Source organism: Musa acuminata, chromosome BXJ3-7, assembly GCF_036884655.1.
Source record: "Musa acuminata AAA Group cultivar baxijiao chromosome BXJ3-7, Cavendish_Baxijiao_AAA, whole genome shotgun sequence".
In the NCBI taxonomy this organism is placed as follows: Eukaryota; Viridiplantae; Streptophyta; class Magnoliopsida; order Zingiberales; family Musaceae; genus Musa; species Musa acuminata.
In genome coordinates, this window is record NC_088355.1 from 27378072 (window position 1) to 27393848 (window position 15777).

A 15777-nucleotide genomic window follows, 5' to 3' on the forward strand; every position below is an offset into this window, starting at 1 on the left:
ATCATCATTATATGTATAATTCCAAATCATCATATATAATTTCAAACCATCATTTTAGGCATAATATTTATAATTATTATCATACCTTCTCCCTTTTGTCATCAACAAAAAGGAGAAATACAACTAGCAAATTTTTAGATATATAAGCTAGTAAAATAGCAAGTTTTGAACATGCAAGCGAGCAAGATTTTCACATATAAAAGTTAGCAAAATTTTTACATCTTTTGAGATGTGCAAGATAGCTTGTTTTTGAGATGTGCAAGATAGCTAGTAAATTTTACATCATTTTAACAAATTTCACATCATTTTAGAACATGCAAGCTAGCAAGTTTATCTCCCCCTTTGTCATTATCAAAAAGAAAAGAAGAATACAATTTTGTAATTCTTTTTCTTTTACATCAATTTTCACATCATGACAAAGATATTTTTAAATAAAATGTGATGAGGTATATAATTTATCATAAATAAATCATGACATGAAAGATATAATAACAAAGATCATTTAAATACCAAAAAGATATTATTTATTTTGATAAATCTCTTGAGATGCTAGCAATTTTCTTTCTCCTCTTTGCCATTGTAAACAAAAAAGAAGAAGAGGGGAATTATAATAATAGTGTAATTCATTTCCCTTTACATCAATCATCAAATCATCACATGAAATATATAAAGAAAAATTAACTTGTTTATGAGATATACAATTCATGAATACAAAGGAATTATACATAATAAAAATCATGTCATGAAAGATAAAATCAAAGATTATACGAATACCAAAAGACATGATTCATTTTAACAAATCTCCTCTAAAATAATCAAAAATAAATCTTAGGAGATCAAATAGTAAAAGATATTCAAAAAAAATTTAAGTCATGAATTTTAAGAAATCAAGAGAAAAATCATGATTTATTTGGATAAATATTTTCTTTAATAAAATATAAGAATCATTCAAGAATAAAAAGTAAGGGATCTTGATTCGTATAAAGAAAATCTCAAGTTATGATTCCGAGAATTCAAGATCATGATATAGATAAAACTTATTCAAATTCAAAATGTCAAATCATTAAAATCATCAAAATCACTTTCTTAATTCAAGAGATAACATAAAATAGATTCATCACTAAGAATCACCTATTGAAAAATAAAAAATCTTTAGAAATATTTTCAAGAAAAATGCATTCTTCTCTTTTTGTTTCAATTTAAGTGATTTGATTTCATACAAGCATGCCCAAGTTTTTTATGCCAAATCAAAACATGCATTATTGTTTAAAATTTGAAATCATAAAGATACACATTATTGCTTCTTAAAACATACATAGGATTAATCTTATTATGTGTACAAGTATTAGATTTAAATCTAATATTTTGTTCGTTTATCATAAGACATGTAATTATCATGATCAATTTTGTTTGATAACTAGAAAGAGAAGGATGATCCCCCCCCCCCCGCCTCTTTTTTTGCATTTTATATACTAATTTAAAAATAACTCATGAAATGCATCAAGTGATTTCATAGTAAAGTAAAGGGGTCTTGGTTAAGTTACTTACCTTATTGTCGAAAGCCACTAAGGCATAGTTCGCTACCTCTTCTTTATCGGTTTGCTCCTCATCTTCGAATGCACTCATTTCATCCTAGGTCACCTTTAGTGCTTCTTGTTCTTTGGTAGTTTCTTCTTTTTAAATTTATTTTTATTCTTTGATTCTTGTTTTATGAACTTTTCAAATTTGCTTGTGAGGAGTTCAAAGTCATCATCACTTGAACTTTCACTCGAGTGATCTTCTTTTGTTCTAAGTATCAAATCCTTCCTGTTCTTTGGAAGGTTATTCTAATGTTCATCAAGTTCATCATGTATCTTGCACGTCATTTCATAGGTTATCAAAGCCCCGATAAGTTTTTCAAGAAGGAAATTGTTCAAGTCCTTTCTCTCTTGTATTGTCGTCACTTTCGGATCCCAACTTTTTGGAAGGGATCTTAGTATTTTATTAACAAGTTCAAAATTATAAAAATATTTACCAAATACTTTCAAACTATTGACGACATCCATAAAATGGGTGTACGTGTCAATAATAGTTTCGCTTGGCTTTATTCGAAACAATTCAAAATCATGCATCAAAAGATTTATTTTAGACTCTTTAACTCTACTTGTACCTTCATATGTAATTTCAAAAGTGTACCAAATGTCATGTGTAGTTTCACAAATCAAAATATAATTAAATTTATTTTTATGTAAAGCACAAAATAAAGTTTTCATAGCTTTAGCATTTAGCGAAAATGATTTTTTCTCAAAATCACTCCATTCATTCATATATTTAGAAGGTGTTTGAAAACCAAGTTCAATAATATTCCATAAATCAAAGCTCATAAAAAGCAAAGGTTGCAAAGAAGGTCCCAGCGAAAGACAAAGGCTAGTGCTTCCACTACGGCAAAGATGGGCACTAGAAGAGGAACTACAAAGAGTACCTTACAGAGAGGGTGAAATATAAGCTTGGAGAAGCTTTAGGCACATTCATGATCAGTTTTCATTTGTTAGATCCATATGATAACACATGGGTATTGGATGTTAGTGGTGCTTATCATATTTGTAGTTCGTTGTAGGTTTTGGCAAGACCTAGGAGACCGGTGAGAGATAAGATGGACTTCAAGATGGGCAATAAAATAAAAATTATTGTAGTAACTATTGGCGATACCACTCTATATCTATCTAGTGGAGCTATTATTGCATTAGATGCATGCTATTTTGTTCCTTCTATTATCAAAAATATTATTTTCATTTCGTGTTTGACAATTAGTGGATATAAATTATTTTTTGAGAATAATAGTTGTTCAAAATTATTAGATGATAAGATCATCATAAGAGGAACATTGCATAATGGTTTATTTATGCTAGACACTACTCTACATATCATGAGTGTATGTATGTCCAAGAGGAAATGAGATGAGATGAACAATGCATACTTGTGGCATTGTAGGCTAGGTCACATACATGAGGGAAAGATTCAAAAGTTGCTAAAGGATGGATATCTAGATCCACTCGACTATGAGTCATATGCAACTTGTGAGCCTTGCCTTCGTGGAAAACTGACCAACTCTTCATTTAGTAGAACTAGAGAGAGAGCCACAAAGTTGTTAGAACTTATACATAGTGATGTATGTGATCGGTCTAATATCAACTCATATCATAGGTGGTTACTCCTACTTCATTATATTTACTAATGATCTCTCAAGATATGTACATATGTACTTAATGAAGTACAAGTCCGAGACCTTCAAAAAATTCAAAGAGTATAAGAATGAAGTAGAGAATCAGACTAGAAATAGTATCAAGACTCTTCAATTAGATCGAGAAGGTGAGTACTTGAGTACAGAGTTCACCCATTACACTGTTAAATAGAGTACTAACTAAGTCAATAGTGTTTACACCATATAAGATATGGAAAAGGAAGAAGCATGATCTTTTGGGATTACCCTACATACATTAAAAGATAATCCCTGAGGACCAAAAGGTCTTTGTAGCCAAGAGAGCGATGTTCCTTGAGAAAGAACACATTCTTGGCGGAGGCAATAGAAGTGTGATAGAGTTGAGCGAGGTTAGAGAACTTAGCTCAAGCACCACGCCACAACCTGAAACTATTCAGGTACCTAACACATATGTTCCAATTTTACATAGGTTTAGCAAAGTATCCCATCCTCTTGAGATATATATGGGATATATTATAGGAGAGGATGTTGAGGATATTGATTCTCAAACCTACGAAGAGGCTCTTACGAGTATATATTTTGGAAAGTGGTAAGAAGTCATGAATTCTAATATGGATTCTATGTACTTCAATAAAGTTTGGAACCTAGTTGATACACCCAAGGGTATTGTACCTATTGGTTGCAAGTGGATATTTAAGAAGAAGATCAAAGCAGATGGAAAGGTAGAAACCTATAAAGTAAGGCTACTGACTAATGGGTATCGTCAAAGACAAGGTACTGACTATGACGAAACCTTCTCACCCGTAGTCATACTAAAATCCATGAAAATCATATTCCTCAATGGCAATCTCGAAGATGAGGTGTATATGATACAGCTAGGGATTCATGTCCAAGAATAGCCCAGATAAAATATGTAGGTTGCTTAAGTCAATTTATGGACTAAAGCAAGCTTCCCGAAGTTGGAACATAAGATTGGATGGGACGATAAGATCTTATGACTTTATTAAGAACAAAGATGAGCCTTGTGTGTACAGGAAGGTAAGTGGGAGCACTATCACCTTCTTGGTGTTATATGTGGATGACATCCTGATTATTAGGAATGTTATTCATAGTAAATGCTTGGTTATCTAAACACTTCTCCATGAAGGACTTAGGAGAAGTATTCTATATATTAGGGATTTGGATCTATAGAGATGGATCTAAAAGGATGCTTGGTTTGTCCTAATCCAAGTACATAGACACCATTGTCAAAAGGTTTGGCATGAAAATTTTCAAGAGATATCTTATACCGATAAGACATGAGATATCATTTTCTAGGAGTATGTCCTCAAAGACTCCTGAAGAAAGGGCGAACATGGATAAAATATCATATGCCTCGACGAGAGGGTATATCATGTATGCCAAGTGTCAAATTAGTCAAAAAAATATTTTAGAATAGACATCATTGTATACGAGTCTAGGGACCAATTTGAATTAGTAGAATTCTTAGGAATATTCATCCTTGGTTAAGACTCTTTTTTAATTGATGAGTCTCCATCCAAAGGAGGAGAGCCGAAAGAAGAAATTATCATAGTTTTAGAATCATAAGGACATATATTGGTTTTATGGCCAAGCTGCCCACAACAACAATGATGTGGAAGAAGGTTTTTATTTGTAATAATGTAAAAAATATCAGTATTAGGTTGCCCTATCCATATGCCTTGTTTGATAGGATTGGTAATATCCATTTCAACGTAGAGGATTGGTAATATCCATTTCAACGTAGATCCAAGCATACTTTCCTTGCTCAATCTGCAAAGAATATAGATCAATTTTAATATAATGGCCAAGCAGGAAAGTAATATGGAAGAGTGATTTTTCATTCCAATACTCCATTGATAAACTAGGGAGTCTTATGGCTAAGCCATCCATAATGAAAACAATGTGAAGGAAGATTTTCATAGGTAATAATTTAAAAATTGCCATTATTATGCCAACCTGTCCATATGCCTTGTTTGATAAGGTTGGCAATGTCCAATTCAGTGTAGATCCAAGCATACCTTCCTCACTCAAGCTTCAAAGAACGCAAATCAATTTTAATAGGATGGCCAAGTAGGAAAATAATCTGAAAGAGTAATTCTTCATTCCAATAATCTATTAATAAACTAGGGAGTCTTATCCTCAAAGAGGCAAAATCAATTCTTTCATGAAAGTTAGGTTTCTATTGAGAATACCTCCATGGAGGTTCCAAGGTCTCTCAGTAAAAACTTTGATAGTCTTAGAATTTGATTCAAAATCAAATAGGAAGTAAGAACTTTAATAGCATTAGAATCTGATTCAAAATGAAATAGGAAGAAACTTGCCTCCAAACCAAGAATCGATAAAGAAGAGGAAACCAACCAAATTTTAGCAAAATATTTTATAAAACTGACATCGAAGAAATTTACCGACCAAGCAAGAAACCTATGGTTTCCTCCAAGCCTGTAATTTCTCCTTAGCAAATTGAACAAAGTTAAATATTGAAGTATTGATATGATCCAAAAGGGAATAATGTAGAAGACTTCATAAAGAATTCGTCGTGAAAAAGGGTTTTATCAAGAGAATATGAATCTTCGGATAAGGAGGGTCAGAGGGACGAGGGATAGAGTCTCGTGACCGTGAGAGAATGGTAAGGGGGTGGAAGAGGAGGGAGAGAGAGAGTTCTAAGGAGAGGATACAACACTCTTGCACCATGAGATTATTAAAACAGGTTATATAATTATTACAAGCTTCTCTAGAAACTTTGAAGATTTTGTTGTGCAATTTCAATTCAACAAATCTGCCTCTCATGTACGAAAATGGCAATGGTTTTGCAGCAGTCGTGTGTTAAATGTGATGGAGAATTAGAACTGGTAATTAATTAATATTGAAACAATATGATGTTAAGGTACAAACTTGTCACTCGAACATTTAATATTGAATCCCTATATTATCCAATTATGTTAGGCTTTTGGAAGTATTATATGGAACAACATACCACACAAATCAGTTTGGGCTGCAATATCCCACTACAAGTTCTTATAAATATGATAAAGATAAGATCCCTTTCTGATGAAGAAGGAACCTGCACCGAAGTCTCACTCTGACACTCACTCACCTGGTCAATGATTGATGTACGTACACCGTGCCATGACGGCTTACCCTGATCCCACGACTGCGGCATGTCGCGAGAAAAGTCATGACCTGCGGTGTGATCCCGTTACGTGTCGCGCATCCAATGGTCTTGCGGAGGTAGGGTTACGACGGTGTGGTCCTCGATGTGCGCCATGTCGATGAGTAAGTGCTGTATTTTTTGAGGTTGTTGTGTCACAGCCAAGACCTCAGCGTGCCCGTCAATTCCGGAGATAAGTAGACGTTGATTCAGTCAACTTGGGTACCGGCTCAACCAAGCGGAAGAGTCTTCTGTCTCAGCACTATATAGGTCTCAACTTGGGTGGCAGGAGTTCGCGTGTCCCGAGTCTTAAGATACAGTGTCGTCGACCATGAAGGTAAGTGATGGCCATCCATGACTCTGTTTGTTTTGGTTTCCCAACTTTTTCGTTCATGGAATCGATCCGATTGCAGAAGATCGTGTTGAAGGTGAGCATCTTGTGCAGCAAGTGCAAGGTCTGCATCTTGACCACCATCTCCAAATTCGAAGGTAATTTTTTCTGATGGTTCTTAACCATAGTTGTTGGAAGTGATGGATGCCTGATTCAGACTGCTGGTGACTGGCAGGGATTGTTTCGATTGCAGTTGACGTGGAGAAGAGCACGGTGACGATCGTGGGGGTCGTCGATGCGGTGCTCATCGTGAAAGCCCTGAGGAAGGCCAAGAAGCCGGCGGAGATCGTGAGCGTGGGAGAGCCCGACAAGAAGAAGGAAGAGAAGAAGGACGATAAGGAGGACCCCTGCAAGTTGCCCCCCTGTTGCAACGCTTGCAGGCCTGTGATGATATGGCAGGACGAACCAAACATATGCACCATTTGCTGATGTATGCACGCATATACGCTGCTCTCTCTCTCTCTCTCTCTCTCTCTCTCTCTCTCTCTCGCTCTCTTCTAGGGTTTATAATATGCTCAAAATTCCACCATGCGTCCCCTTCCAGCATCTACTTGCTTCTTTAACAGGTCAAAGGATGGAGGGAAAAAGAACAAGATTCACCCTCAATTTACCTGACGTACTTGACACAGTCATATGCGACAATGAAAGAATACAGACCAAACGTTGCAAGTTACCTGTTCTTCTCATATCCATTTTGGTCAGCACTTAAAAATCCTTATTCCCATAAGAAACAAAGAGAGAACAAAAAGAGAATAACTGGAATCATACAATTCTCTCTCTGATAGTCTCCTCACATCCCACCATCCGATGGTTGAAGCTCTAAGCCCCTCTCGTATGCTTTAATCATGCAGGCACCAATCTGATCCAACATTTCATACGCAGTCGGTAGTAGAGATAGTGGGATCGATGCTGCAGGCATAGTGAGATGAGAGCGTCGTCAAAAAATAAGTTGTATTGTTCTGATATATTCAGAACATCAACAAGCTTCAAAGATAATATAATCAAGACGACTCTGTGCACACCAAGTAGATGACAACTAGACTTAGTTGACGACCACAATTTTTAAGATTTGTTTTGATGACACTGGTGCTGGGGCTGCTAGAAATCAGGTAGCTATTCTATTGTTCTATAAAACAATAGAACAGCCGAACGACGATTCCTTAAGAAAACAGGTTAGGTGCAGCAACAGTTGTAGGCTGAGAAGCATGTAATTATTCTTTGGAAGATTTGCTTCATGTCGAGGCTGTGGACCATGCACTGTCTTCTATCACAAGTGTCCATCGGCTTAGACCACAACGAAGCCGGTCGGTGTAGAAAATAGAGTCGTGCTCCATCTTTCTATGCTTCTGGAGCACAAGACGGCATTGTCGTCTGTAATGGACAGTTAGTGTTGGTAGCATGTGATTCCCAATGGAGACTTTCTTTCCTGTGCCTTCTCCTCCTCCTTGGGACCTCCCGCTATAAGTCGTTAGCATGGAATAGACTAACTGGTGGACTTGAGATAGAGCGTCTAAGTGACACCCATTTTATTTATATTTCTTGGTACGCAAACTATCCTTTTGTTATGTTTCGCAATTGTCCAAAGTTCTGATTTATGAGATAGAGAAATAGTATAGTTATGTAGGACGATTAGACAAATGATAGATTTATTATACCTAAATTTTTTTTAATATAGTAATTACAATTAGTAGCAATTAAAGTTAGGGAATCTGATTCTCAATAGAAGCACGAAGAAAAATGACGTAGGGTAAGGGGACATGAGTGATGGTGTTAGGTGAGCGATATTCTAATATATTACTAGATGTTATTTCCGATTGGAATCGAATAATTGAGTTAGCTAACTACTATATGTGTTATATATAATGTTGACTGCGGGAGACAGCTCTCTTGGATTGACAATCTATTTGGGAGTAATTACTGAGGAGTTGGAGACTAAAAGGAGAGGAAGAATATAAGCAAATTATTTGCAAAGCAATTCTGGAATTGTTGTGGGACAGACATCTGTGGGAAGCGTCATCGATGAGAATTAATGAATCAGAAATACAGGAAGTAAACCCCAAAACCCCCAAAAGCAGCAGGCTCGGCATGCAACTGCCGTTCAAACTTGGAAGGACGATAGCCTTTGGTTTTTGAGATGACCTGCAGGTGTCTGCTGCAACAAGGAGCCAAAGGTTAATCTGCGTGGCTCCACCTCCTCCTCCTTGTCGGGTTACCCCACGATCACGATCTCCATTGCCTTCTTTGCCTTCCTCAACGGCTTCACGATATGCACGGAGAAGAGCACGTTGACGATCATTCGGGTGCTCATCGTGAAAGCCCTGAGGAAGGTCAAGAGACCGGCGGAGATCGTAAGCGTGGGAGAGACCGACGAGGAGGAGGAAGAGAAAGAGAAGAAGAAGGATGACCAGAGGAGGAGGAGCCATACAAATTGCATCCACTGCTCTCTCTCTCTCTCTCTCATCCTATCGTTGCTTCTTTAAAACTGCAAAGTAAAAATAAACAAAGACGTAGTGCATGAAACGAGTCAGCTGATCGACCAATACTTTTTTTCCGAGAGATGAAATGATGAAGGCGGATTATATGTGAAAATGATCGATCTTACAATGATGGATGGATGAAGATGCACTCTCAATTTATGTCACATACTTGACACCGTTACATGTGAACATAAAAGAATTTCTCGGGCAATACTAATCAAAGTTACGTGTTCTTCTCACACTGCATTTTAGTCAAGAATTAGAATACTTTTCTTCCAACAAAAAGACAAAAAAAAAAAAAGTTTGAATCAAATAATTCTTACATCTCAACCCGTGTTTTATAGTCTCCATGTACCTACCATTGCATCTAGCAAATGACCAAGTCAATCCATGACATCCAAAATGATAGATTTCAGGTTTTAATATATATATATATATATATATATATATATATATATATATATATATATATATATATATATATATATATATATATATATATATATATATATATATATATATATATATATATATATATATATATGATTGACTGTATGACTTAGTTGATGGCTTCAAATTACTGAAATGCCTTGAAAATGGGGCTATTATAAATGCTACAATTATTTTAGGGGACTCCCAATTAAATGAGAAAGTATATATTTGTGTCGGTTTTAAGCAAGACAAAGCCACCTTATTAATCAAGAGAATTAATAATAAAATAATAAATAATAAATGAACATAAGATTTATATGATATCTTTGACCTGTATTGATAGAGGGAAACTCAATTCATTACTATGTGAAAAATATTAAAATACAAAAGATAACTCTCTTGAGGAAGTCCTCCATCTCCTCTTATTATATATACTGTGGAAAACAAATCCTATATCACTGAAAAATGTTTTTCAAGCACATCCCACACCAAAAACATTAAGATAAATTTCAGGGGCTCCTCTTACGTGAAACAAAAATCTTTTTAAATTTATTTATTAATGGATAAATGATGAAGCCGAAAAATATACCGGATAAGTTTGGAACCTTCAATACTTGTTAAAAAAAAACTTGAATTCATTATCATTAAAGAAATTTTGTTTTCAATCAGGTAAGTTCAGAATACTTACCAACCCAATTTTTTCTAGGTAGAAATTTATGGTGAGAACTAATTAAGATGGCCTATCCTTTAAAATTTTGCCTTTTTGTCTCGGACAGGACCATCTTTTTTTGTTTCTTTAGAATGTAATCATAAAACAACAAGAGACAAGTTAAGAAAACATGTTGATTAGAATGCCGAAATTATACTTTGGAAGAGTCGTTTCATGTCTGGTCTGTGGGCCATCCCATACACTGCCTCATCGGTGTCCATTGACATGAGCACGTCAAAGTCAGTCGTCATAAAAAATAGAGTTGTAATCCATCTTTGCATCCTTATACGGCACAAGATGGCTCCTTTGGTCACCTGTAGTCGACGGTCTCCCGACGTTTGTGGTAGCATTATGTTCTACAAGCACCTAATTGCAGTCAATGTGGCCGTCGGGGAGAGCCGACACAGAAGACATTCCTTTCCTATGCCCTACTCTTGTTGTCGTCTTCTCCCCTCTCTCTCTCTCTCTCTCTCTCTCTCTCTCTCACCCATTCTCAAGTTCCCTCGGTACTCTGACCGTCAGCTTAGAGCCATTGTCCTAAAGCGATCGAACCCTCCTTTCTCTGACCTTTCGCTTAGAGTCGTTGTCCTAAAGCTACCAAACCTTTGAAGATGTCAGCTAAGTAATGATGTTGACTCTGTTTTGACAAGATCGTCGGATTAAATCCTCTATTCGTCACTGATCATTGAAATATTTTTATCTGGACTAATTATCCTTTTGTGATGTTTCACAATTGTCCAAAGCACTGACTTACGAAACACAGAATATTTAATTATCTTATAATGTTAAGAGTACAGGAGGACGAGATAAAAGTTTCTCTTCAAATTTTGTTGTCATTTTAGTACCTTGTATAGATTTATTTGCCAATGCTTCCTTTCTTTCCATTTTATGATAGAATTAACATGCCTAAAAATTTACTTTATAAAACAAATTTAGCAAAGCAAACTACTGTTTTGAAGGGTATGGATTATAAATTTGTATCATCAGTGTCCATTGACTAGACTACGTCCAAGCCAGTCATAGTAGAAACGGAGTTGTAAGTAAACCATCAGGCGATCCATCATTCGATTAGACGGCTGTGTTGTTCTCTTTGATAAAACAGCTTCCAAGTCTATCATAATTATTACATGTACACTTGCTAGCGTTTCGAGCTCTGGATTTCCCTTTCTTTTGCCCTATTCTCCTCGTCTTCGCCCTATTCTCCTCGTCTTCTCCTTTCCATCCTTTTGCCCATGTAAGGTATCTCTTGCCTCGTCTTTTTCTTCTTCTTCCACCATAGTTTCTTCTCTGATTTTTCACTTCGAGTCATTTTTGTCGTTGGATATAACAGTCCAGTAGTTTGAGGTGATATGAGAATAGACATACTTGTCTTATTCGTTTGTTTCCGGTTATCCCTGAATTCGCTATACTGTAATATTCTTAGATTCTCTATTATCCTTTTGTGATGTTTCATGATGGTCCAAAAGTTTGGATTGAAGAAACATAAAAAATATTATCATTATCTTCTTTTTTTTCTCAATTCAAGGAGGGCTAAGGCTATTACATCAATTTTTTTCTCTTTTGTCAGGAATCATAATCATAAAATTATGATTATCTTATAACAGGTATAAGATACCGAAAAGTTTTAAATATGATAATTATGATACATGAAAACCCAGGTTAGAGAAACTAATTCTTTATAGAAGCAAATATTGGTGCCAATCGAAACGTAGGAGACTTTACTGGAAACCAATTCTACCATTCGCTGATCTCAATCATATTTCATTCTTCCTCCTCCTCCTCGAGTAATATTTAATTTTTTTTAAATTAACAGAAAAAGGTTTAATTACAGACAACGTTACTCTACCTCTATATAGAGTCATATAAAATAACTTTGATTCTTCTCCCCAATATAACACAAATGAAGCTAGCACTAAAAACTACATATTTCCATTTATCTTTGTTGTACGCATATAGTTCTTTGAAATATACATATGTATAAAAGGTATATCATTTTATTCGTTTTCTAACACTTACCAATTTATCTTTCTAAAATATATACTGATAGATCATGGCCAGGAGTTAGTACAACAAAACAGGATATGAGATCTTATGGGGTCTGAGCAGCAAACTATCTATATGTTTCTATAATACTTGAACAGCAGCTTCAAGTAAGGGCAGAGGCTCCATTTGGCAGATGAATAGCAAGCAATCAAATTAAACCCAGAAGTTGGGAAATTCCGCTTGTAGTACTCCTGCGGGTCATACATATACCTGAGTGGGCATAGTTCACGGATGATACGGCTGCAGAGTATCTCTGTTCACCAGTAAGATTCTTCTGATACGTAAGAGGTTCTTCTGATACGAAGTCACGTTCTCAGACGAGTCACACAAGGTAATATATGAGATTGCTGACAACAGGTCTAACTATTCTTGGCTCACATACAAACAAGTGCTTCGTAGCAATCAATTTAACCGAGACCATACCGTCACGGACAAACTTTTAAATAAGATATTTGATATAATGCTTATATATGTCTGTGTCTTTTGAGTATGTTCATATTTTGACTAGCATGTAGAGGGATAGCCGAAGGCTTAATAGTCTCATTTTAGTTCGGTCTATAATAGACCATTTTACCCTTTGTTGAGCAACTGTTAAGAGCTTGTAAAGTATGTTTGTAATTTGCATTGTCTATGAAGTGTTTTCAGAAATGTTTGCCTGTGAATCCCGGATGAGGCATTTTCTCTATCCCGTTCTCTCTTTTGTGGGTCCTAAGGGACCATGGGAGGCTTCGAGGAGGCTGACCTTTGCGGACGGACACGCAAGGGTGCCGCACGACTTAGGCAAAACCAACTAAGTCCGTGACAAATGGTATCAGAGCGGGACAAACACTCATAGAAACACTTAGCATGCAAACGTGGGGGACCTAGCGGGGCTGCGTTGAGGGCAGTCAGCACACGCGCGACCGTTTGGGGGGAAAATGAGCATGGAGATGTAGGGAAAAGGAGTCGCTCGGAGGAGCGGGCATCTGACATTGGCATTAAGAGGAATGGCCAACCCTTCGCCCAAGAGGCACCACGAGAATAGGCAAGCTTGGAAGAATGTGGAGCGCACAAAGGTTGGGATGACTGAGTTTGAGCTTTGGCTCAACGTTGACAACTATACATGATGGTGCTCAATACCGGCGAGGCACTTGGAGGATGAGACCATGCAAGGTGGAATGGGTTGTTCAGCGACCGAAAGAGTTGTGCAAAGCTCACAGAGGTGAGGGAAATTGCTAACTTAAAGAATTTGGTACTCATGCATGGGCTTGTATGCGGACGATGGAATGTTCGCGGCCATCCCAAGGCGACCGAAACTCGACGCCATGGAGCATTAAAACTTTCTCTTCGGCATGTGAAGGATACGTCTGTAGGAGGCTGAAGTGTACAATGAGTTCAGCATGTTGCCAGGCCTTGAGTGGTGCAGCGGAGGCTGTATTGACGTAGAGTCGCAATCTAGCAAGTGTGTTTGCAGGAGACAGAACAATGCATAGTTTGTTCAGCAGATCGGAGTAGTCCAAGGGGAGGGTGGTCTCCGAAACGAAGAGAGATATTGCTCCAACGGGATAGTTATCCATGAGGGATAAGTCTCGGCTCTCCAGATGGAGAATCATGTGGGACGGACCTCACATGTTGAGGAGTACCTCAACAAATAACAACTCCATGTAGCTCAATGGACTGAGCAAGCGGCGAGGAGTCGTTGCATGATCTCGCTCGAGAGAATGTATTGGTGAATGTATTGCGAGATCAAGTGGGGGAGCGACCCAAAGCAACTCAAATGAAGGCACACTTGGAGTCGATATGGAGATCGGACTCAAGGGAGGGCTGACCCGTGGAATGGTGGGCACGGGGGCCACCATCGACTCAATACAAAAACGAGGAGTGGAGCAACTTGGGTGTAACTTGGCAAAGTACCCAAGCCGCATAAAGGGAGCCAGCATAGAAGTTGGAACATGGAGCAGAGGCATAGTGCTTTCCTTGGATAGAGGTCAAGGACATGAACTCTTGCAAAGGCAAGAGCAAGATCATGTTGTTCCATGGGTCATTCATTCTGACGGAGCGGACTCATCTTTCATGGTGCCAAAGACGAAGGGAGCTTCTGGGCACATGCACCTTATCTCGAAGGAGCATTTGATGGAGGAACTAAGGCGACTCAATTTGCGAAGGCGAAGTAGGGTTCAGAAGGTCTTAGGACGGGGCAAGAGGACGCAGAGGCGGGTACTCTTGAAGAATATGTCATAGTGTTGTCATTCAAGTTGCTATGAAGGAAGCGGTGCACAGCGAAGATTGTGTTGGTAGGGGTAGAGGCCCAGGATCCAGACAATAGTGCACTAATTGTAGCGATGTCGGGGGGACTTCGGGGGGCTACTAGGCGATGGACTGTCCTAGAGCAGCGCTTCATCTAAGTGTGACCCAAGAGTGGGTGGATGAAGGTCGATTGCCAAAGGAGCGAACAAAATCGAAGGTGGAAGAGACCCAGCGATGTATTGGCAGAGGCCACACATGAAGGGTTCACAATTCGAGTTCATCCCACAAGGATCAGAATGTAATAGAGATGTCACCAGGAGGCGACATGGTGCAACGGATCGTGGTGGAATAGTTCGTGGCAATGCGATATACACAACCTATTCCCGTGAGGGACTAAATCATATGGAGGTATGATCGGGAGCTACTGGAAGCTCCACTTCGGTGAACAACACGATGGCAAGAAGGGCTATGGATTCAAGGAGTGAAGGTCATGGTACCGTAGAGGCGAGTCTTCCGTGCGTGCATCGAATTTTGCATAGGATGAAAACCTTGGTCATCAGCATATGGGGGCTTTGTTCCACCAAGGGAAAAGTTCGAATGCAAGTGCCAGTGAGTCCCATGGGAGGGACTTGATCATATAGAGGTATGATCGAAGTAGCTGGAGAGTTGGACTACTCCAGAGCTCATATTCGGTTAAGGGAGCCTGGCAAGTCAGAGGACAAGGTCGAGTAAGAGAATGTTGCTACCAAAGAAGCTAAGGAGAACAAAATCGGTGCAAACCCTAAAACGTAATGGCAGAGGCCATGCATGGGAGTTGCAGTATGTCTTTCCATCGACCAAATGGAGCTGCTTGAAGAACACAGAGGTGTTGAAGCAGGGGGTCGAAAGGGGCGAGGAAGCGACGACGAGTCCAATGGGACTTAGCTACCCAAAATCAAGCATCAGTTGGAATGGATGTGGACTCAAAGGAGTGCCACAGAGGCATATCTACTGATCGTGAAGAAAAGGGATGCAGATGCGATGCAACGGATAGTAGGGCTATGGGCATGGTAGCGCCATGGTACCGCAGAGGCGGGACTTCCGTGAAAGTAATTGATCCCTTGCTCTCATGGAGCGAGAGCGCTTGGTCGT

General features: G+C 38.2%; 1 protein-coding gene across 1 annotated transcript; it reads left to right on the forward strand.

The window, feature by feature from the left end:
* The first annotated feature begins 6585 nt into the window (after positions 1–6585).
* Positions 6586–7288, forward strand: LOC135642213 (heavy metal-associated isoprenylated plant protein 2-like). The gene is made up of 3 exons (XM_065158170.1): positions 6586–6705; positions 6782–6857; positions 6935–7288. Exons 1-3 carry the CDS (start codon positions 6700–6702, stop codon positions 7186–7188), a joined length of 336 nt encoding a protein of 111 aa, XP_065014242.1. The 5' UTR covers positions 6586–6699; the 3' UTR covers positions 7189–7288.
* The last annotated feature ends 8489 nt before the right edge of the window (positions 7289–15777 follow it).